Consider the following 21,301-nt stretch of genomic DNA (forward strand, 5'->3'; position numbering starts at 1 on the left):
AGAGATGCCTACGATTTGAGACAAAAATGAAATTCTCAAACTCATAGTGCACCTTTAAGTTCATACAGTTCATTTGAAACTTCTCATGTGAACCATTTCTAAATGTATAAAACATCAACAAAACAGTAAATATGTGTAACAGGTTTTTATGGATACTGATAAACTGTGCCCATGCATTTATATCACTGAAGGCAAGTAGTCTGTCACTTAAACAACGAAACAAACTAAGTTAATTTGACCCTCTGAGATTTTGAATGGGTTTCTGAAAATGTTTTTGTATTTTTTTAAGATGTGTATAGTTGTGGCAGAATTTCATATGATTTTGATATGTGGTGGAGTCTCTTTCATATAGCTGAGTTATGTAAACATGCATGTTTTCTAAGTATTTTTTAATGGCGTTCATACTAGACTGGCTGTCCTTTATCTTATTTCTAATCCATAATTCCACATATAAACTGTAACTATTAAAACTTTACTTTGTTTTAAGAGGTTGATATTTACTTATTTTGTATTGCTCTATTGCAGCAGATTTTATGTTTGGTAGCCTACACTGGTTTCTGGAAACAGTTGCTGCCATGTTCTTTCATTTAATAAACACTTACAAAGGTTTAATATTGAACACGCTGCAGTGAAACATTACTAATGTAACTGTTGGTATTCGTATTTAATTTCAATAACTGTAAATCAGTAATGTAGGTGCTGTAGTTTAGATTATCTCCTTGTTGGCTCCATAAAATACTGCAGTCCACAGCAGCACAAAATCACATAACCTCCAAGATTTATCAAGTGAAAATGTAAGACTATCACTGCTGTAATGTAGTTTACTACACTGCTTTTTTTTTTTTAATCAAACACCTAACAGGAAAAGTGATATTTTTACCTAAAATGGCATCATAATAATAACGCAGGTTAGGAACACTTTCTAGCACTAATGTATAATTTACTTTATGTTGTATGTTTCAATAGCATTACTCGTGGATCTTTTATGTTGTAAGGTTTAAAAGAGAAAATCCACCACAAAATCGAAACAACATTTTTTTTTCTGTACTAAAGCAGCTTCTTGGACCAGTTTGATTGGGATATATAGCGGCATTTTCTGATTAACAACCCATAAGTTCCACATTTTAAATACAATTCATTTTCATGTAATATATCACATAGAAAAAGTGACTGAGCAGTGAGCAGACATAGCGTATTAAATCATCATAAAACACTGTTAATGGACCACCAACAAAAATGTCAACTGACCAACTATTCAAGTCTTGATGCTCTCTCCAGCTTAGCCACACATCTTCTCTATTTGTAAAGAATCCGAATCAGCTTTATTGGCCAGGTTTGCGTAAACAAACAAGGAATTTGACTCCGGTTAATCTTTGCTCTCAAAGTACAACACTCACTTAACATAAAGAATAAAAACAGAAAGGACAGTAAGAAATATAAAAAAAATACTGTTAAGTATACAGCATAACAATACAATAGAATGTACAAATGTACAAGAAATATACAATAACAATTGAAGAGAGGGAAGGAATAGTGCAATATCAGTATAGTCTGAGATTTAAGATTTAAATATAAATATAAAAAAATGTAACTCGTCATAACTGGAGACTTTAAGACTCAGTTTTAGGGTGGAATTCCCTTTAAGTGACAAATATATGCAACAACATTTCACCGTACACCTGCCTCAGTCAGCACCACGGACAGCGACCGTGCCAGCTCTCCGCAGACCGCGAACAACGGCGCCTTCACCTCCTGCACGCTGATGGTAGCCTGCATACACAGCGGGGCCGGCGGGGCAGGGCATGCTCATTTTGTAATGACTACCAGCTAATACAGCATGATCTACGATTATGTTACTGCGGCACTGACGGTTAAACAGTAGAGGGCAAGATGTTGGATATCCTATAGTAACCCCCCGCTTTTATTTTAGTTTCTCTCAGCCACCGGAAAGATCCCTTTATTTTGATCAACATGCCTCCGTCGACTCGTCTCGGGCTTTTCTTCGGGTGGAGTGGCTCTAAATGGTAACAGATGTAGCGCGCGTCTCACAAGTAGGGTCTCTGCAGAGAAAGGTAGTGAAATCTCTTCCTCTTCCTACTCCACGCCCTATCATTATTAGGCTATCAATAGCTGCCCACCACCATGTCCCCTCTAGCATCGGCTGCGACAGCGAGTGAAAGCAGTACGACCACCGTTTTCGAGGAGGACACCAGAGAGGAGGTATTATTTTCTAGCATCCCTTAAATGAGCAATTGCCTTTTTGTGATGTTCTGATTGTTTAGATCTTGGCGCAGGGGCTTTAACGGATCCATGTGCACAGTGTGCAGAATGTAACACACTGCAGGGGAATTATTTGCAAGGGATTAGATCTTACAAATAATATCCATGGTTACAGTTTGACATAGGAGAATTGGCATGATTTTGTAGGCTACATTAACCATTTCAGAGTAAAATGGTTGGACACGTGATTGGTAATCCTAGCATCTTTACCTGTATCTGTCATCTGCTGTGGAGGGCCAGCATATCTTTCTCCTGCACTTTGCTAATGGCATGAAATGTCCACAGAGCTGAAAGAACTTTCTTGTTATCTACTGTCTTTGCAAGGGAATTTCTAATATAAGAGTGATATATATTTGGATGACACGTTCATTACATTTTAGCCCAAGTCTGTTAATAATCCTTATTGTGTTGTAAGATGTTGCAGTGATTAATCAGCAGTGATGTACACTGCAACAAGCAAAAATCACATTTTAGGTCGATAATAAAGTATATGATAACAGTTTGTATCACTTCCTCTTTTGTTTTGTTTGTGCTTTGACTCAACAGCAAAGACCCCTGAAGCAATCTCTGAGCAAGTCACTATGTCGGGAGAGTTTTTGGAAATGCCTGCTCCTGTCCATTCTTATGTATGGCTGCATGGGAGCGATGGTTTGGTGTCATGTCACCAAGGTGACCCGCCTCACCTTTGACAGTGCCTTCAAAGGGAAATCCATGATGTACCATGACAGTCCCTGCTCTGATGGCTATATCTACATCCCTCTGGCCCTACTGGGCATGCTCTATTTAGTCTATCTTGTGGAGTGCTGGCACTGTCATGTGAAGAATGAGCTGCAGCACAAAGTGGATGTGGAGGGCATCTATGAACGCAACCAAAGAATGCAGCAAGCTAAACCCTGCATCTGGTGGAAGGCCATCAGCTATCACTATGTTCGCCGAACACGACAAGTCACACGCTACCGCAATGGAGACGCTTACACTAGCACCCAGGTTTACCATGAACGTGTCAACACCCATGTGGCAGAAGCTGAATTTGACTACAGTCACTGTGGTGTCAAAGATGTTTCAAAACAGCTGCTGGGCTTGGAGAAGTCTGCTCTTACTAAGATGCGGTTCACCAAGTGCTTTAGTTTTGCCAACGTAGAGTCCGAGAATTCCTACCTTACACAACGAGCAAGGTTTTTCACTGACAATGAGGGTCTTGATGATTACATGGAAGCCAGGGAGGGCATGCACCTAAAAAACATTGACCTGAAGGAGTACGTTATTGTGCTGCCTGACCCAGAGCACCAGCCCTGGTATCTGTCCCACTATGTGTTCTGGTTTGTCTCATTCCTCACTTTCTCCTGGCCTCTCAGAGTCTTTACAGAGTATCACACTGCATATGTCCACTATCGTGTTGAGAAGCTCTTTGGGCACGATTACCTCCCTGTGACCCCATGTGAGGAACGGCCATATTGCCGTCGTATCCCTCGTGTTAACACCATTGACAGTACAGAGTTGGAATGGCACATTCGGTCCAACCAGCAACTGGTGCCCAGTTACTCAGAGGCTGGCCTGATGGACCTGGCCCAGTGCCCGACCAGCTTCAGTGGGATACGTCAGAATTGTGAGCGCTGCCACAGAGCCATCAGCTGCTCCTCAGTGTTCTCCAGGAGCGCCCTCAGCATCTGTACTGGTGCCAGCTCCCGCATCCCCTTCAGCGGCAGTCGCTTCTCCTTGGCGCGGCGCTACGGCTCCCAGCGCAGCTGCTTCTGGAGGAGCGGCAGCTTGGATGACCCAGAGAGTCCCAGCGAAAACACCCGCTGTCTATCAGAGCGCCTCAACACAGATGATGAGGAGCCCCCAGAATATGATGACGCACTTTGCTACCCAGTGCTCATTGTCCACTGTAGCGAGAATTGCCACAACCACAGGTCTTTCCACAGGAATAGCTCCTGTGTGGAGACCTCCTTGTGACTATGCAGTCACTGACAAAACACAGTGGCATTTCTGTAGCATACAAACACTTCAGACACAGAGACAGAGTGTGTAAACAAGTCTTAATGTGAGATACACAGATCCATGCTGTATTGTCATGCTATCTTAAACAAATGCCTGAATCCTGAATGTGAATGTGTGAATCACCAAAGCAATAACAGTGATTAGTGAGTGCAGAACAAAGCGATGGTGGTATGTGAACCTACTAGGATACACACACATGGTAAAATGATATGCCTGGCTTCCAATGAAAACCAAGCAGACAAAGACTGTTACACTGTACATGATTGCCATAGCTTTTAAGGTCTCATATGTGCTGCACGTATGAAACTGAAGCTGCAGTTACCTCATAAGACCTTTTCAGAGGCCACGGACAAGAAGGGCATGTTTAAACATCTCATTCCTTTAGTGAAATCTCAGTAACACAAAAACATCACAGCTGACCAGTCAGATAAATACAGCAATAACTGTAAAACATAAATACCATCTCAAGTGAAAAAGTAAAAGGAGAAATATCAATGAAATATGTTGCGCTTATGCATTTTACAAAGAGACGTTTGGTCAACATGGAAACCTCCAATCCAAAAGAGACAAGGGATCTCTTGGATACCTTTACTCATTGTTATACCAATCTATGATGTATGATATTTTACATTACTTATGTGAAGTGTTGTAATTTTACTTTTTTTTTTTTTTAATCAACATGCCTCATATATTTCTACTTCAGTTAGTGACTTTCTGCATCTTCCAGAATGCCTTTTGACAACTGCAGAAAACAGGTATAAACTTAGTTTCAGCTGTGGGCTTCATGTGGTATTGCATAGTTACATAAAAATAGTAAAAACAGACTGAGAAAAAATGAGACTTGTGCTACTCAGAGCAAACATGTTTTGCTGTTTCGTTGCATTCTGGTCTATGTAAGCTACTTTGGTATAACTATGATGCTTCTTCCACAATGGATTTCTCCCTATTTGACTGTTGACTGTTGGTGCTATATGGCAACTCCAGAGAGAAACTTACCTTTCTTTTGGATGTTGATGTTTACAGTTGATGTTTTTTTTTTTTAACCTTTTTGTCCTACAAACCTCCACTGTAGATGTTGGAATGATCTAAATGTGATGACACATTGTCACAGTTTTGATATCTGCAAGGAAACATAAAAACAGAGTCAGAAAGGCTTTTAACATTGTTACAGGGTTTTAGGCTGGATTTTGTGCTTTAACATTTTACACCTGATTTGTCTTGACTGACCCAGAAACTGGAACATTGTTGGAGCACTAACACTGTCTAGTCATATGAGCCTTCACCATAAAAAAACTCAAACACCTCACACACATCCATGATCAATTAAGCAAGTACATTTTGTCTTAAATAAAATAAAAAATTCTAACTACTGCCACGATAAAAACGGCCGGCAACTGTGGTACAAACTCATATACATGTCATTGCATTTATCTTCTGGTCAGAAAAGACAGACAGGTTTACATTGAATATACAATACATTTGAACAGTCACATAAGTCACTACTATTATCATCTGTCAAACAACAAATCACAGTGTGGACTTAACTACAAAAAATCATAAAGTCATTAAATCCATGCTCAAATGTACATCATTTACTTGTGCTAAGATAATTTGTTAATAACCATAAAACATACCTGAATGTAAACCACCAGCATATATGATATATTGTACTATATGCCCATTATGTGTAAAGGAATATTTGCTCAATTTTGTATCCATAAAATGGTGATTTACTGTCCAGTGTATATTGAATATGCTCAGATACTGAAAGAGAAGAGCACAGCATAGCGCACACACACACACACACACACACACACACACACACACACACACACACACACACACACCATGTTTCCTAAAGAGACTTTGGATGTTAACATTTGATACATCTGGAGGATCCCTGACCATTTTGAGTGGAGTTTACAGGCAGTATATGCAAGGGTGTAAATGCACTTATGTTTACAGATGGACATCACACAAACTTTATACTGACTTTTTAACAGGAACATGTTGTATGCATCCTAGCAAATAACATTGTTTTCTTACATTGTTTTTAATAATGTGGTGACACCAGTATTATGCACTTGAAGTGACACTAGAAATGTAGTGAAGCTGAATGTTGATGTAAATACCCTTACAATAATAAAGTATTCCAGCTGATATATTGACAAGTGCTTAGCTGCTTAGGCATAAAACAATACACGACCCTTAAAGTTCTAGTAAACTGTTACAAATGTTCTTGTTGTCATTATAATCAAATGGGCTGTATACATCATTTGAATAATACATTCTAAAATATATATACAAATGTATCTTATGCTGGGAAAATAAAAGTTGCAATAAATGTTTCGGGCAAACCGATTTATATTTAAAATGTGTTGCTGGCTTGGATCCTCACACACACACACGCACACACACATGCACGCACACACACACGCACACGCGCACACACACACACACACACACACACACACACACACACACAAACTACAAAAAACTACAACAAAAAGTGAGATTAACCATTCACCTTGACGATGGCTAACATTTAAATATATTCTAGTCTTTCTATATGGTATAAAAACTATTTTTTACACTGTATGAAAATAAATGAAGAGAAAGGTTGACAGCGATACAGACAAATTGTGTGTCTTTACATTCACCTGTAAGTATCATGCTACAATTTAAAAATAATATCCTTGTTTTTGTTTTGCATAAAAACATGAAAAAATCCCAATGTGGTTTGGTGGTGTTCCCTCAACAGCTCGGCAAGGTAATGTCTCCTCCATTGCGGTAGGTGGCAGCACATTTACATCGTCTGGTAACAGTAACAGTCAGATGTGCCGACGAAGTACTGTATGGTAACAAGCTATGAAAGGTTATTCCATAGGTGAGTGGACTACCAGTTACTTATTGCATGTTAGCAAATTCATTATTAGCATTTAGCAACACATTGAAACAGCCTGTAGTATTTATTGGTTAGCAAACTCGTGGTGTGTTGCACGTGGACTGAAGAAATGATTCCACGAGTTTACCGAAGAAAAGTAAAGCTAGTTAGCCCGTAACGTTATCAGCTTCAGCTCAGTTTCAACTTCAACCTGAACAATGTCAAGCTCAATCAAGCAGAGGCGTCCTTTGCATAAAGGTACACAAACAGCAGCTCATATGAAAAGACAAAGTATAATATTCCTCAACTGGTAAAGCGCTACCTTTCATAAATGTTTGTTGTCAGTCATGGTGCCAATAAAAAATGGTGGCGTAAAAAAAAAAAAACTTCCGGATAATGAACAAACGTTTAATAGTCAAGCTAAAGTTTATGTCCCTCGTGCTGTCATTGTTTTACAGAATAATTACTTTATTTTCTTAAATAAAACGTCTATTGTTACACGAGCGACACAAACCGGGGCTAGAAATTGAATCAGGCTTTTACTTTGAAGGTATATTTCGATTTTGTTAGTGTTGGGGACTTTATAATCCTATTAGTTTTACCTTATTCTTTACAAAGGTGCTCTAGCAATCGAACAAGAGAATACTTCACATTTATCTAAGTACATAACACAATTATTAGTATGAATGGTGAAATTGTAGTTTAAAATAGACCGAAGTTGACGAATGATTTGAAGACATAGACTCCTGATGACAATAGCTTAGTCAGTTACTCTTAAGCCTTGACTCTTTACGCTGAATGCATATTTTTAATTTTAATGAATGTAATGTAACTGATATTGTTGATATCACAGTCAGGACATATTGACTTTGATACTTCAGTTTGTCACAGCGAAGTCAGTATTTTAGCATAATGCTTTCTAACGTCCATGTATTTCTAGTGACTGGGTGGAGTGCCAACATGCAGAGTTTGGTGGTGCAGGCACTTGCCATGAGGCAGCTAGGAAGGTTGAACCCCCGCCATCTTCTGGCTGCTGGATATGGACTGGGCCAGACTGAATGGTGTCCCAGGACCATCCACACACGCCAGCTGTGGGGCTGCTCGGCTTTCCCCGCCCTTGGCTGTCACAGGCCTGCTCTCAGTGGCAGAGATGCTGTCAGGGGTTGGTCTGTTCATCATCTGAGGTTTAAAAGCAACAAGAAGAAAGGTGCTGCTAGGACAGCACAGGCGGATGAGGAGGAAGATGAGGAGGAGGATAAAAAAGACCCCGAGGACAGTGATTATGAAGATGAGTTGGATGAGAACCCAAATCTACCAAAGGACTATAAAGACATGGAGAAATATGTGCAGTCTTTTCGCTATGATGTCATCATGAGAGCTGGCCTGGACATGGCACGCAAGTAAGCCACTGCCTGTTGGCTGCTCTCACAGATTTGAATACCTTTTTTTTTCCTTTTGTTTCTTTATAGCTGGCTAAATGTAAAGAAACGGAGGCTAGACTGATAAATTCCCAATGAGTTTTTTTCAAACAAATGGATATCAGCCAGTTTTTGTACAACATATTTGTTGTTTGTCATGGTTTGTTTCCCATGTTATCAGTGGCGTTCCAGTATCACAGGAATTATTGATAGGGTTTGGGGGATTTTTGTTGCATTAACATCATGTTCAAATGTAACTTGTAAACAGCAGGGCCTTTCAAAACCCTTTCCTTTTTCCAACATGAGTATAGACTAACTGTCTTTTGTCTTCTAACAGTAAAATTGAGGATGCCTTCTATAACAACAAGCTCAGGCTAAATGGACAGAAACTTATCAAGAAAAGTAAAACGGTGAGTGATGTTTGACTACAAGTTACATATTCCTACACTAAAAGTCTTTCCACTTGTGTCTTTCACCTCAATTCTCATTACTTGTATTTTTTATTTGTATTTTTTGTTTTAGGTGAAAGTTGGGGACACCTTGGACCTGGTACTGTCTGAAAACCGAGAAAAAAACACTGTTACTCTGATGAGAGTCATCCTCCAAAGGGTTTTTAGTGAATCCAGTACCACCGAAAAGTACAAAGTTGCCATAAGGCGCTGGAAATGTATAGAGCTTTCCAAAGATGATGCCTTAAAACCATGAACTTGAATAAGACAGTGTTGCCTGTAATACCATTTGCCCAGTGAAGGAAACAATAGCTGCAGAAATGAATGCCATCAAAAGTTGGATCTCGTATGGTTTACAAAGTAGTAATGTAAAGGTTAATGGTTTTCAGTTGTTGTAGACATTAAAGGGATGGATTGGACATTTTGAAGTGGGGTTGTATGATGTACTTATCCATAGTGTATTACCTACAGTTTGGAGAAGTACTGACACAGAAGCAAAGCGATGTACTGCTGTGGACGGAACCAGCAGTGAAAACGTAGTAGCCACCTAAAAAAACTAGTTTAGTTTTAGTCTACGCCATATTTTCAATACTTTCACTATTTTACCTTGCCGTCAGACAGCCTAACCTTGGGCTCTGCATTTTCTCACATTTACATTAGGGTTGCACAATTAATCACAATTTTATCGAAATTGCAATATGAACTAGTGCAATATCCAAATCGTAGGGCGGGGCGCAATATTTGTTAAAGGCAAAATATGTTTCAAACCATTCTAAAATAAAGTATTGTGGTGCTGCATCCCGGCCTACAAATCGTATCCTACAGACTAAAGACATTTTTTTAAATATATTTTTTTTATATTTTTCAATGAAAATGACAATAATGATACAAAAATGATCATTCCCTCCAATATCGTGAATCATATCGCAATATCGGTCAAACTAATTGCAATTAGATATTTTCCTAATATCGTGCAGCCCTAATTTACATACATTTTTTTCCCCGTATAACTTCCGTATTCCTACGCATAAACGCAACTGTGCCAAGCGTAGATCAGCTGTTTGGGTCAGACTTTCAGCGGTTTGTGGAAGACAACAAATACAAGAAAATAAAAAGGAGCTGATGACAGCAATGACGAAAAGCCTTTTACTTTGGAGGTGAGAGAAAACCTTTATGAGCCAGAGTATACAGAAGATGAACTTTTGCAGAGGGAGACTGAACGGTCGAAAGAGAGAGAGAGGGGAAACTTCGGTGGAAATGAAAGAGCTGTAGCTAATACAGTATACTGACTATGGATAAGTACCTCCTAAAACCCCACTTCAAAATATCCCTCTAAGCAGTTGGGAGAGGGTTGGGAGAAAGATTTTTAATGTTGACCTTTCCCCACTACACTGTGAGACTCCCCCAATAAAGGTGCACGCACAAGTTGATCAGTTGATTTTTTGGCTAAGTCCTGGATCTTCGCAATCCTACCTACAGCACCTTTAATCTTTATGATTTTTCAAAGGCATATGTTATAATGGTAAGAACTAGTATAAGTATTGCTTACTTGTGTTGTACAGAACTTGTTGGGGAGTGTTCAGGAGTCACTCCTCAGGGTGTCAGTATCCAATAAATCCAAGTTACATACTTCAACCAGAACAGTTTAGTGCCATTGTGTAAAACAGTCCAATCATAAGTCATACTTATAATTGTGATTTTATTAGAAATAGGTTATCATGATCCATTGTCATGTTAAATTGTCTTTACAATATAAACTTCTATAAGAAGGCTTAACATAAGCACATTGTTATTAAAACAGTGGTGGCACAATGCTACATCAGTAACTGAAATGGAAATATATCACATCCTTGTGATTGTGATTCATTTTTATCCATAGAGCAAATATGTCATCTATGCTATTAGCTACTATCATTGTTATGCTTTTTTTTTTTTTTTAAGGCTACAACATTATAAACAAAGTATGTTAGATAAACTACGACAGTTTTGGCTTATAAATAGAAGCAGTTTTAACTCTATCCAACATTAATAAGACTACATAAACTACAGCATCTACTGCTGTAGTCAAAAAGGTAAAATATGATTTAAGAATAGTATTGAAGAAACTCGTAACAGCTTGGCTTCATCCTACATAGGACAGTTTGAAAACAATGCGGTTTCAGCTTATATACTGTGCAATTATTTTTTATTTCAACAGGTGTTGCCTAACTAAAAAGCATTGTAACTAGGACACAGCACTTGACCTCTTGGCCTTCTTAAGAATGTCACACTTCTTACGATTGGGGCGCCGGCAGCGTTCGTCGATGCTTGGCACACATTCATAGTGCCACACCTCCTCCATCTTATCCACAGGATACACTGCTTCCACGTAGTGACGAATCAGTCTGAGGCGGACAGGGTCGAGCTGCTTCTTGTTGCAGGCCCCTGAATGGTTGTACTGCAGCCGCAGGTTCTCCTGGGTGAAGAGCTCAGGGAAGAGGCGCACCAACAGGCGGGCTGCAAAGTTCCCAACAGACAGACTCTGCTGGACGATTTCCCGTACCTCGGTGTCTGAGAGCAGGTAGATAGAAGGTACAGGGAAGTCAGGCTTGGATACAGTCAGTTCATCCAGGGGAATTTTACAGAAGTCTTTGCTACTTTTCTCAGGAGGTAAAGAGGGCATATCTGGATCCTCCCTCATGCTGTCTGGATTGAGCTGGTTCAGCTGGCAAATAAAGTCCTGCTCTGACTCTTGACCGTACACTTTGCGTTGCTGCAGGTAGGATCTCCTCTGCTCCGTGTCACGTCTCCTGCATCTCTCATCAAGCTTGCCCACAAATTCCAACATCCACACTCTGTCATTCTTGGCCCGAGAGTAGACTAACTGCACATAATGACGGATCAGATTCACACGAACAGGGTCGAGCTGTTTTTTACCGAGAGAACCACTGCAGTTGTACTGCTTCCGTGCGTTGTCGTGGGTGAAGAGTTCAGGGAACATAAGCACCAGCAGCCGAGAAGCAAAGTTCCCAATGGACAAGCTACATTCATAGTTGCTCTTCAGCTGCTCCCTGGACAAGAGGTACTCCTGGGGAACAGTAAAGTCAGGAAGAGGAATCTCCAGATTGTCAAAATCCACAGGTGTAAGCAGCGACTTTTTGGACTTGCGACTGGGCCTTTCATCATCACCCAACTCTGGAACCCTAATAATAGAAACATCCTCAGGAAGGCTGGCCAGGTCATAGCCCTCATCGTTGATATTGTCAGGTTCGCTCCCATTGCCATTACTGTGAGGACCCTCGAGTGCATCCTCCATGTGCTGAATGCACACCTGTAGCCAGCTGTCCTCGGGCACGTTTGGAAAATTAGCTTCCATATACCTTCTTATTATGTCCATCTTGTCAGAGTCCAGAATCAGCTGCCCCACACTACTGAAACTGCTGGAGCCTTCTGGCATTTTCCCCTCTTCAAAAACCTCCGGGAAGAGACGGTGCATAAGAAAAATAACAAAGTCCTCAGGTGAGGAGAACTCATCCAGCTCCTCTGTGGCTAGTGTATTGAAAGTAAGGTCTGACACAGCCAGGCTGCTTTGCTGGTTATCTAAAGAGATATGCTCCTCCTGGCCCTGCTCATTGATGAAACGATAGGTTTGAGGATGCTCAGTCTTTATCCCAGCACCGGTGATTGTCTGCTTCCTGAGCAGCCGAGCACTCTCCATGTCCCTCTGTGCCCAAAAGCGATTAAACAAGTCGTTAATCTGGAGGAGGCATTCTTCCTGCCAGACGCTGTTGTTCTTGACCGAAGGGTAGCATACCTCAACGTAGTTCCGTATCAGCTGCAGATGTAGAGACTCCAGTGTTCTCTTGCTTGCCATGCATTCATGAGAGCACTCCCTGGCTTTGAACAGCTCTGGGAAGAGATGCACCAGCAGCCGACAGCCAAGCTCTCCAGCGCTGGAAGTCTGCTCCATCAGCTGATTCAATTCAGTACTTGATAGCAGATATTCAGGAGGAGGCTGGAACTCCGTCTCCATCTCAGCTGGCTTGATCTGCTTCTTTATTCGCATGACTTCAAGGGTTAACAAGTCCACTTTGCTATGCAGTTGTGTCATGCTTGAATTGAGGGTATTGAGAATGAGAAACATTTTCTCAATCAGCGGATAAAGGCTAGAAGAGTCTGTTGACGAAGCTTGCCCTAAAGCGTCTATGGTGGGAAGGGTCTCCAATGGGCCATTTTCCTCTGAACTTTGGAGCTTGGATGAGAGGATGCTGCTGTAGTGGAACTGACTCCCGGCACCATGACTGGCCTGCTGCTCCAGATTTGGTGTGTGCCTCTTCTCTGAGATCCTGTGCGAGATGCTGAAGAGAGGCTTTCTGTAGGAGACTCTGGGTTTCTGCTGGACGTAATTTCTCCGCTCTCCAGTTGTAGTGAGGCAAAGAGGCTCATGTCTGCTGCTCTCGTCTAACAAGTGGCACCTCATCTAGACAGAGTGAAAACCATTCAAAACACACATACTGTAAGAGACACCTTGATCTAAACAACAAGTAGGACATGCAATAGGAACAGACCGATTATTGGCCCTGGATGATTATCGGTCCATTTTTTGGCAGTTTGCAGATTATGGGTATCAATGTTTTATTTGCCGGATAACCGATAAAGTTAATTCATTAAAAAGTGTACTACTTTGGCTCCGCTACAGCTCTGCGTCTGTCCCTCTGCTTCGGTTTCCCTGAGTCCAGACTGATCTCAAGAAGTGGCGTATATATGACACGCCAATTCGTATGCCATTATGGCGTGTTATCAAGACGCATAATTGCTTTTTAGCGTGTTTATCAACTCTGTTTGGCCTCCATTGACTTACATTACCTTGCGATTGCGTGTCAATTTACGCCGTAGCGAGTAGTATGAAAGGCCGAAAATCCGCATAGGGAGGCTGGTTGGGGTGGTGGATGGGTCAAACAACACAGGACTTTAACCCAGGAGACCGGGGATCGTGTCCCGCGTGTCACGTTTCCTAAACCCAACCGTCGCTTTCTTCTTTTCCTAAACCCAACTGTGCCGTTGTTGTCCCGCGTCCCGTTATTGTTTTCCTAAACCCAACTGTCCCGTTCTTCTTTTCCTAAACCCAACCCGTTCGCCATGACGCTAAATCCTCGAGCCGTCTTTCCTGCTCCGTCTCTGTGTCTCTCTTACACTGTTGCCCCTGGCAGCCGATAGCGTAGGATCCCAAAATGGTGGGCGGGCTCAGACACCTCCCAAATCGTCACGTGACAGCAAGCTACCATGACGTTTGTCCTCATTCTCAATATGGCGTAGACATACACGCGGCTAGCTCAAAATGCAACGTGCTGTATATGGCGTAGACATAAACGCAGATAGCTCAAAATGCGTACAGATAACACGTGGAAAGTGGCGTGTATGTTTACGCGGAGTCATGATGTCACGTTGCTGAGTCTGACTTAATGTCCCGCCCACAACACTATCCGACTATCTTTTACTGTGTATTATGTTAAAAGTTTCTAATTTAATAAATACTCGGGTTAGCTTACCTCACCAGAGACTCTGGCTCTCTTGCTGCTGGTGGACTGGTTTGTGTAAGGGCCTATCTCTGCAGATGGCCGTTTACCAGCCTCAGTGGCTGCAGGAGATCCTGCTCCGAGTTCTTCAGGTGGCTCACAAATAGCAAAGTCCTCCGATTCCTCCTTAACGTCCTGGACATGCTTGTGTTCTGCAAATACGGAGAGATTCACGTTTTCTTTGTTAAAGCATTTGTTTTCTGGTTCACATTTATAAATAAGTGAAAAAAATGTAATGTAAATGTAATGTCACATTTATAAAGACACATTTAATAAATACACATGAAGTTAGTAGTCACGATATTTAAAAAATAAACACTATCTCAAGATTTGCAGGCATTCAGACTTCTTTTTTTTATTATTATTTTTTTTATTTAAAACAAGTTAGCAGGAATGTCTACTGTTGCAGGTACACTCATATAGGTTGCATACATTACCTTTCTCAAGCATCACTTCATCTGAAACTTCTCCATGCTCAGAGGAATTCATAGCCTGGAAAAAGAAATCACAAGCATATGAAGTCACCAACAATCTGTATTGTCAATTCATTTCTTCAGTATTTATACATTTTAAAGCAAAAATTCACCAGGTCCAGCTTCTCAATTATGAATATTTTCTGCCTCTCTTAGTCTTCTATGATTGTAAGCGGATTACCTTTGGGATTTGGACTGTTGGTCTGACAACACAAGGCATTTGAAGACAAGAATGGGTTTGGGATCTTTTGCTGGGCATTTTCACTATTTGCTTAAATTTAATAGACCAAATGCTTCATTCAGAATAATAATAATAATAATTGGTACATTAATTAATATTAAATAATTGTTAGTTGCAGTATCTATATTTTTAAAATGACTGTTACTAATTTAAACCTTGTTGCAAGGTAACGTTATTATCTGTGTACTCTGTGTGTACTGTGTGTGTGTGTGTACTCTGTGTGTGTGTGTGTGTGTGTGTGTGTGTGTATGCGTTTACGTTTACATGGTTTTTCCTGACTTGTAAAGTGTACAGAGACTTTCTGGGTGATGTGCACTTTAAATAAACTGAAGTTGAAGTTTCAGTAGGTGACAGACATTTCCAGAACTCAACTAAATTCCATCATGCAATAAGAAGTTGGAATTACAGCCTACTGGATCAAAAATGGTTTAAAAAAAAAAAAAAAAAGCTTGATAGATTCCAACAAGTATAACACATACATACTGTACCTTTTAAATGATAGTGTGCGAACACAGTTATAAATTCCAAACCATTAATTTTTAGTTAATATATAAACATGTGGTAGCTGGTTTGCTACCGTTATGACAGGCATGTGATCAGCTGCAGCGAAACACATTAACTGGTATGCTGCTTAAGCTTGCGTGCTGCCAAGCAGGTTAGACCGATAAAATCTGTTGTGTATATATATATATATATATATATATATATATATATATATATATATATATATATATATGCCAACTCATTTTATTCCACAAAGAACAACTAGGTACATTATTGCCAGATACTCTACAGGACATGCCACCGTACTCTACAGTTGCCTCCTAGCTCAATGCCTAGCTCTCCTCCAGCCTTTATTAACCAGCTACTTCCTCATTCTTCCGCCCATGAACCCTTGAACCAAAACACAAGACAAATGTGCGAATGCAACTCTTTACAAAGCCCCGTCACAAACTTGTCATTTTAACAACAACACGGGGTCTTCAGGAATATAAATGCACGACGTTGCTTTAGTAGTGTAACATTTTGTTTGTGAATTTTAATGACGCGACTATGTTTGCGTGGACGAGTCCCCCCCCACCGCTTTCCCCCCTCCTGCTGACTCTTGTTAAATTAACGGCAAACGCGCGTGACCGGCGGTTTGAGCTCACCTTTACGAGTCCATGCAATCCTTTAGGACTGTTAACGATGTGTTGGACATGTCTGCGCACTACCACAGTGGTATATTTGCAGGTAACTGTTGTTCTTGTTGTTGATTATATCTTTCTCGCTCGGCTTCTGTGCTTTCTCGCGTGACGTGACGGGGCGCGCGCCTGCTGTGTCACTTCCGCACAGCTGTGAGAGAGGGGTGGAGAAAAAAAAATAAACCAAAATGCACAAAAGTTATAATACCGTCTAAATGTAACAACATTGCCGTTAAACTGATATTATTAAATCCAAAACACAGTACCGCACTGTGTTTATTTACAGCTGTCAGTATGTTGAGCCTCACGTGAGGAGACTGGGTCAGCTAGGCCCTTTTACCTACGGTGTTATGACTTCTTAGCTTAGCTGCATATGCATGTTGAGCTCACCAGTGCTCATTTCCCCCTTTTATCTAATTTCCTAAAAGCAGTGGTGAAAAGTAACAGTGCATTGTTACTTAAGTAGAATCAGTGGTTTATTCGAGTGGCTACTGTGTAAAGTACAAATTCTGAGTTATTTGTACTTTACCCAGAATTTGTGATATAATGGTACTTTACACCTCTACTTCACTAAGGTAATGTTTTTACTCCACTCACCTTTATCTGACAGCTGCAGGTACTTTGCAGATTAAAATTTTAAATGTATATAAAATATTAGGCATATGCAATTTTATGAATTGTTATACAGTAAATTAAACCACCCACATTATATAAAAAAAACTAGAATCAGCTCCTCCTTGGCCAACTTAAACATTCAAATGTTGTTTAATGTACCAGTAATAGTTATCTAATATACATGGATTATATATATACCATTTATATATATATATATATATATATATATATATATATATGTGTGTGTGTGTGTGTGTGTGTGTGTGTGTGTCTAACTCTGACAGAGGCCATAAATCATGTATACTTTTCTGATACTTGAGTGCTTTGAGCACAATACTTTTACTTGTATAACAGTACTTTTTCAGAGTTGTACTTTTACTTGAGTAAATGATCTGAATATTCTTCCATAATTGTATAAGATGTAGACGATTGGATATTTCCTTTCCTTAGTAACTATTCTTTTAAAATACGGTATATTGTAAAGAGTCTCTATTGGTGTAGTTACTGGTGCTGAGTAGTGGAGCAAAGCAACCCTCTATTTAACATTGTGGTGATTATGCCAGTGACACCTGGAGCAATATAAATTAGTAATATGTTTTTTGTTTTTTTTTAAAGTTATTTAAGGCTTGTCACCAAAAGTCGTTATTGGACATCAGCATATGTGCAAAACAGGAGTATTGCAAACACACACACAAAAAAATCCTAACTACATATTTAAAAAAGTATTGGGGTTAACACAAGACTTTGTTAATATTTTATGTTTCTATCATTTTAAGTATGTATTTGTATACATTTAGATCTGACAGTCCCATAAGTAACTGTTAAGTTAAGTAAAGAAAAAAAACAGAAGTAGGTAGACGTGATACCTCACATGCCAGGCAAAATCTCTGTTCACTTGAACTACAGAGCCCACATTATGTGGGCAACATCGCCCTCAAGTGGAAAGAGACTGCAACAATAACAGAATATGGTCTGATCATACCTGTCTGCTGCTGTGAGCATTGAGCTCCTGGGCTGTATGCAAACCAGGAGGATATCAACAGTTTAAATGGCACAGACTCCGAATACAGATACTAGACCATGGAGCAGAAATTACAAAGATGATTTGATTGTTAACAACTCGGCAGCAGTTCCCAAACCACACAATATTCCTACATTATAATATATATTTGTTTATGCTAATTCATATTTTTGCCTTGAACACTGTATATTGTGTTGTTGATTGTCTCCTTGAAATATACCTGGGGAATGATTTTACAGATGTCCGAATGACGCTCCATGCAACTATTTATTATTTGAGGTAGTGATCTGTAAATGCTGTACCAAAGACAATTACTATTCCATTCAGTTGTACTTCAGGCTGACGTGATTTTAAGACCTATTTAAAGTCAAACTTTACTCTTCTTTCGACAAAAAGCTTTGTATAAAACCTTCCTTTATGCAAAAAAGAAGCATGCTTGTTCAGTGATTAGACAACCAACAGCACTATAACCATCTGTATGTGTGCAAAAAAAGCTCTGATGTTAGGGATTTTGGCTGTTTATCCACTCCGGCAACAACTATCCTCAAATTACAGCTGACAGTCTGTGCATCCATAATCACAGTATCATATGACATGAAGTTCAAAGATTGTGGAGTCAAAACTTCAAAAAATGCATTGCTGTGAAATATGTCAACTTGGAGTTGGTGGCAGCTGAAAGCAACTCAGTGAAATGATGAATAAGAGAAGGCAATCATATGGAGCTATACCATATTGTAGAGGGTCATTTTAATTTGCCATTAAGCAGAGCCAGTTACTTGAGCTGGTAAACTGATTTTCTCTGGTGAACAGAGATTTTTAGCCAGTGAGAGATGAACAGAAGACCTCACAGTGCCATAATTCTATCTTAATCATTGACCATTTCATGCACACACTAGCACCCAATGTTCTGTCCCCAGCCACAAGTATGTCGACACAGAGATGATATAACAAGACAATGTGTGGCTGGTGTGGTTCTCATTATTCGACTAATGAGCTGTTTGCATGGCACTCTGATCTGTCAGCCAATAAAGCGAGCAGGGCCCTGTGCAGGGGGAAGCACGGCCCAGGGTCAGCCAGGCGACGGCTTGCAACGAGGGGCCGGCGTGCAGCACTTAACACCGGGAAGAGCTCGTTAAAGTGTCATTTTTGGCCAATATGCTCGTCTGTGTCGAGGAGGCCAATCAGCCATACTGTTCCCATCGCAGGAGAGTGATTTTCATCCATCACCGTCAGCTATATGATGATATTAGCAGGTGTTTACGGATAGGCCATTCAGAAGAAGACAAATGGAGGTTCAAATGTCATTTTACATACTGGTTTATTCCTAGTAGGGTAACAGCGGCTGCATGGGCCAGCATGCACTAAGGAGGCAGGAAACCACCATGGCCAAACATTAGCTCATCAACACTGACAGATAATCACAGTCATGGTCTATATATGAGACTCTGACCTTTCTGTCTCTGTGGTAATTTGATGTTCATACAAGTGTGGAAACGAAAAGTAGCAATGCAAAGCTTATCAGCCCACTTTAAACTGTAAAACCTATAAACTAGTGTGATTACTTTGAAACATTTTAGAAATATGATTAGATTTTTTTTAAATTTATTTAAACACAATATTTTTTCTTTTTAAATTGAGTTTCTTGGCAACAATAAATGACATTATTATTAGTTTCAAGCCATTTCTCCCGCTGTAGAGAGAATATCGGGCCAAACTACACTTAAAAAAAACGTTTGTTTTACTGCTGTTCTTATCAGCAAAGGTACATTACATACACATACACAAGCCAACTCGGTTTCACAACTGGGTTGGAGCTGCTCTTTAATTTGGCAAACATCCACTAAATCCAGCAGCAAGTGCAGAAAAATGAGCAGGGTGAATCTATGTATATGAAAATAAATAAATAGAACATAGCAGTGCTAAGATGATCAAGCAAGCACTGGTCATGTCATACACAGTTCAAAACCTACAAAGAAATTTGATTATTCTTTAAGCTTTTTATGCTTATTTTTGTACCATCTTTGAATAAACACTTTATAAAGCATTTATATGTAGTAACTAATGGTTTTAATATTGGTTAGTAAATATTACAAAGGCTTTATTTATCAGTTAGAATTTATTAATGAGAGGAAGTATGGCCAGATTGTGAAAAGTCCTTTTGGCAGGCATTTCATCTCTATTTAGGAGCAATGCACTTATACATGTTGTTAGTCCATTATTGAAGTGTCATGAGTTTTTTTTACTTTCTAATAAGTCATCGGGTTTGCAGTTGTGAATGTTTATAGGTCATTTAGAAAGGTTTTTTATAATAATAATATTAATAATAATAATAACACTTCAATAATCCATCCAATTTAAAGGTATTTTTTCCAACTTGGCAACACAAAAGTTGTTTTTATAAATTATCTATAAAACATTTTAAAATGATTTTGTGTTCTTTATTAGAAAGTGGCACTGTTTTGAGAGTATACGAAGGCTACATTTTAAATGGCAGGAGTTGTCAGTGCTTTTTTTTTTTAGCCAACCTGATCAAAATAATGTTATCGATCGATATTTCAGCAGAAAGTTGCAGAATCCCCCGATGGTATCAATGCTGTTTCACAGCCTTTTTTTCCTTCTTTTTTACCCTGGCGAGAATAAACTGCTGAGAAGAAACAGTAGAATACAGAATATCACCACAAAAAAAACAGTGTTGAATGTTTGGTATTAGCTATGAACCTAATTTACAATTTTCTTTGCCAGTTCCAAGAACACTGCATCTTTTCTGTCAAACTCACAGGCTGACAGTGGTTCTGTCCCCAGCATCCACAGCTATGTTTGCGTGTGTGAGTGTGTAATGGAATCTGTGCTGCTGACCGACTCTCTCCACTGGACCCTGCTGTAATTACACCACTCATCGTCTGGGCCGGGCACACTAGGGCCGCTGTTACCCACGTTTTGCGTGTAAACTTATAGTCTTGCCAACTCTTGCTTTCATGATACCCAAGACTTTCAAACTGGAAACTGTAAGCAAACACAGAGTTGGCTTTCTGCTGTGCAGGACATAAAGCTAACAAACCTCTCTCCTTCCTCAGTCTGCTCTTTATTTGGGCTTCACAGGAGATATCAAAATGATGAATGCTGGCAGTAGCAATGTTGTCAGGGAAGAGAAAGGGCTACACTTTCTGCTCTACATTAAAC

At 39.8% G+C, this 21,301-nt stretch overlaps 3 protein-coding genes and 1 long non-coding RNA gene across 5 annotated transcripts; 2 read left to right on the forward strand and 2 right to left on the reverse strand.

Annotated features, from left to right (window-relative positions):
• Positions 1-1,122: 1,122 nt before the first annotated feature.
• Positions 1,123-7,175, reverse strand: LOC144534873 (uncharacterized). The gene is made up of 2 exons (XR_013503622.1): positions 6,942-7,175; positions 1,123-5,401 (listed from the first exon to the last, which is right to left on the reverse strand). It is a non-coding gene; the product is annotated as an uncharacterized LOC144534873 (long non-coding RNA).
• LOC144534872 (transmembrane protein 151B-like) lies at positions 2,143-4,236 on the forward strand. The gene is made up of 2 exons (XM_078276962.1): positions 2,143-2,220; positions 2,827-4,236. Exons 1-2 carry the CDS (start codon positions 2,143-2,145, stop codon positions 4,234-4,236), a joined length of 1,488 nt encoding a protein of 495 aa, XP_078133088.1.
• Positions 7,094-10,462, forward strand: mtres1 (mitochondrial transcription rescue factor 1). Of its 2 annotated transcripts, none has more exons than XM_078276961.1 (4): positions 7,094-7,168; positions 8,106-8,565; positions 8,921-8,993; positions 9,106-10,462. In XM_078276961.1, the coding sequence occupies exons 1-4, from the start codon at positions 7,150-7,152 to the stop codon at positions 9,286-9,288; spliced, it is 735 nt and encodes a 244-aa protein (XP_078133087.1). In that variant the 5' UTR covers positions 7,094-7,149; the 3' UTR covers positions 9,289-10,462. The 2 variants fall into 2 exon arrangements, with proteins under 2 accessions (XP_078133087.1, XP_078133086.1); XM_078276960.1 differs by lacking the exon at positions 7,094-7,168 and adding an exon at positions 7,332-7,423.
• A 252-nt stretch (positions 10,463-10,714) lies between these two features.
• On the reverse strand, positions 10,715-16,619 carry bend3 (BEN domain containing 3). The gene is made up of 4 exons (XM_078276959.1): positions 16,453-16,619; positions 15,025-15,079; positions 14,561-14,739; positions 10,715-13,491 (listed from the first exon to the last, which is right to left on the reverse strand). The coding sequence occupies exons 2-4, from the start codon at positions 15,074-15,076 to the stop codon at positions 11,257-11,259; spliced, it is 2,466 nt and encodes an 821-aa protein (XP_078133085.1). The 5' UTR covers positions 15,077-15,079; positions 16,453-16,619; the 3' UTR covers positions 10,715-11,256.
• Between the last annotated feature and the right edge of the window lie 4,682 nt (positions 16,620-21,301).

The sequence above is a fragment of the Sander vitreus genome, chromosome 20 (genome assembly GCF_031162955.1).
Source record: "Sander vitreus isolate 19-12246 chromosome 20, sanVit1, whole genome shotgun sequence".
NCBI classification, from domain to species: domain Eukaryota; kingdom Metazoa; phylum Chordata; class Actinopteri; order Perciformes; family Percidae; genus Sander; species Sander vitreus.

Coding starts and splice junctions, on each gene's coding strand:
- LOC144534872 (XM_078276962.1), top strand. CDS start 2,143: ATGTCCCCTCTAGCATCGGCTGCGACAGCGAGTGAAAGCAGTACGACC. Junction 2,221..2,826: donor AGGAGGACACCAGAGAGGAG/GTATTATTTTCT, acceptor TTGACTCAACAG/CAAAGACCCCTGAAGCAATC.
- mtres1 (XM_078276960.1), top strand. CDS start 7,384: ATGTCAAGCTCAATCAAGCAGAGGCGTCCTTTGCATAAAG. Junction 7,424..8,105: donor GAGGCGTCCTTTGCATAAAG/GTACACAAACAG, acceptor ATGTATTTCTAG/TGACTGGGTGGAGTGCCAAC. Junction 8,566..8,920: donor GGCCTGGACATGGCACGCAA/GTAAGCCACTGC, acceptor GTCTTCTAACAG/TAAAATTGAGGATGCCTTCT.
- bend3 (XM_078276959.1), bottom strand. CDS start 15,076: ATGAATTCCTCTGAGCATGGAGAAGTTTCAGATGAAGTGATGCTTGAG. Junction 14,740..15,024: donor TGAAGTGATGCTTGAGAAAG/GTAATGTATGCA, acceptor CCGTATTTGCAG/AACACAAGCATGTCCAGGAC. Junction 13,492..14,560: donor GAGCCAGAGTCTCTGGTGAG/GTAAGCTAACCC, acceptor CACTCTGTCTAG/ATGAGGTGCCACTTGTTAGA.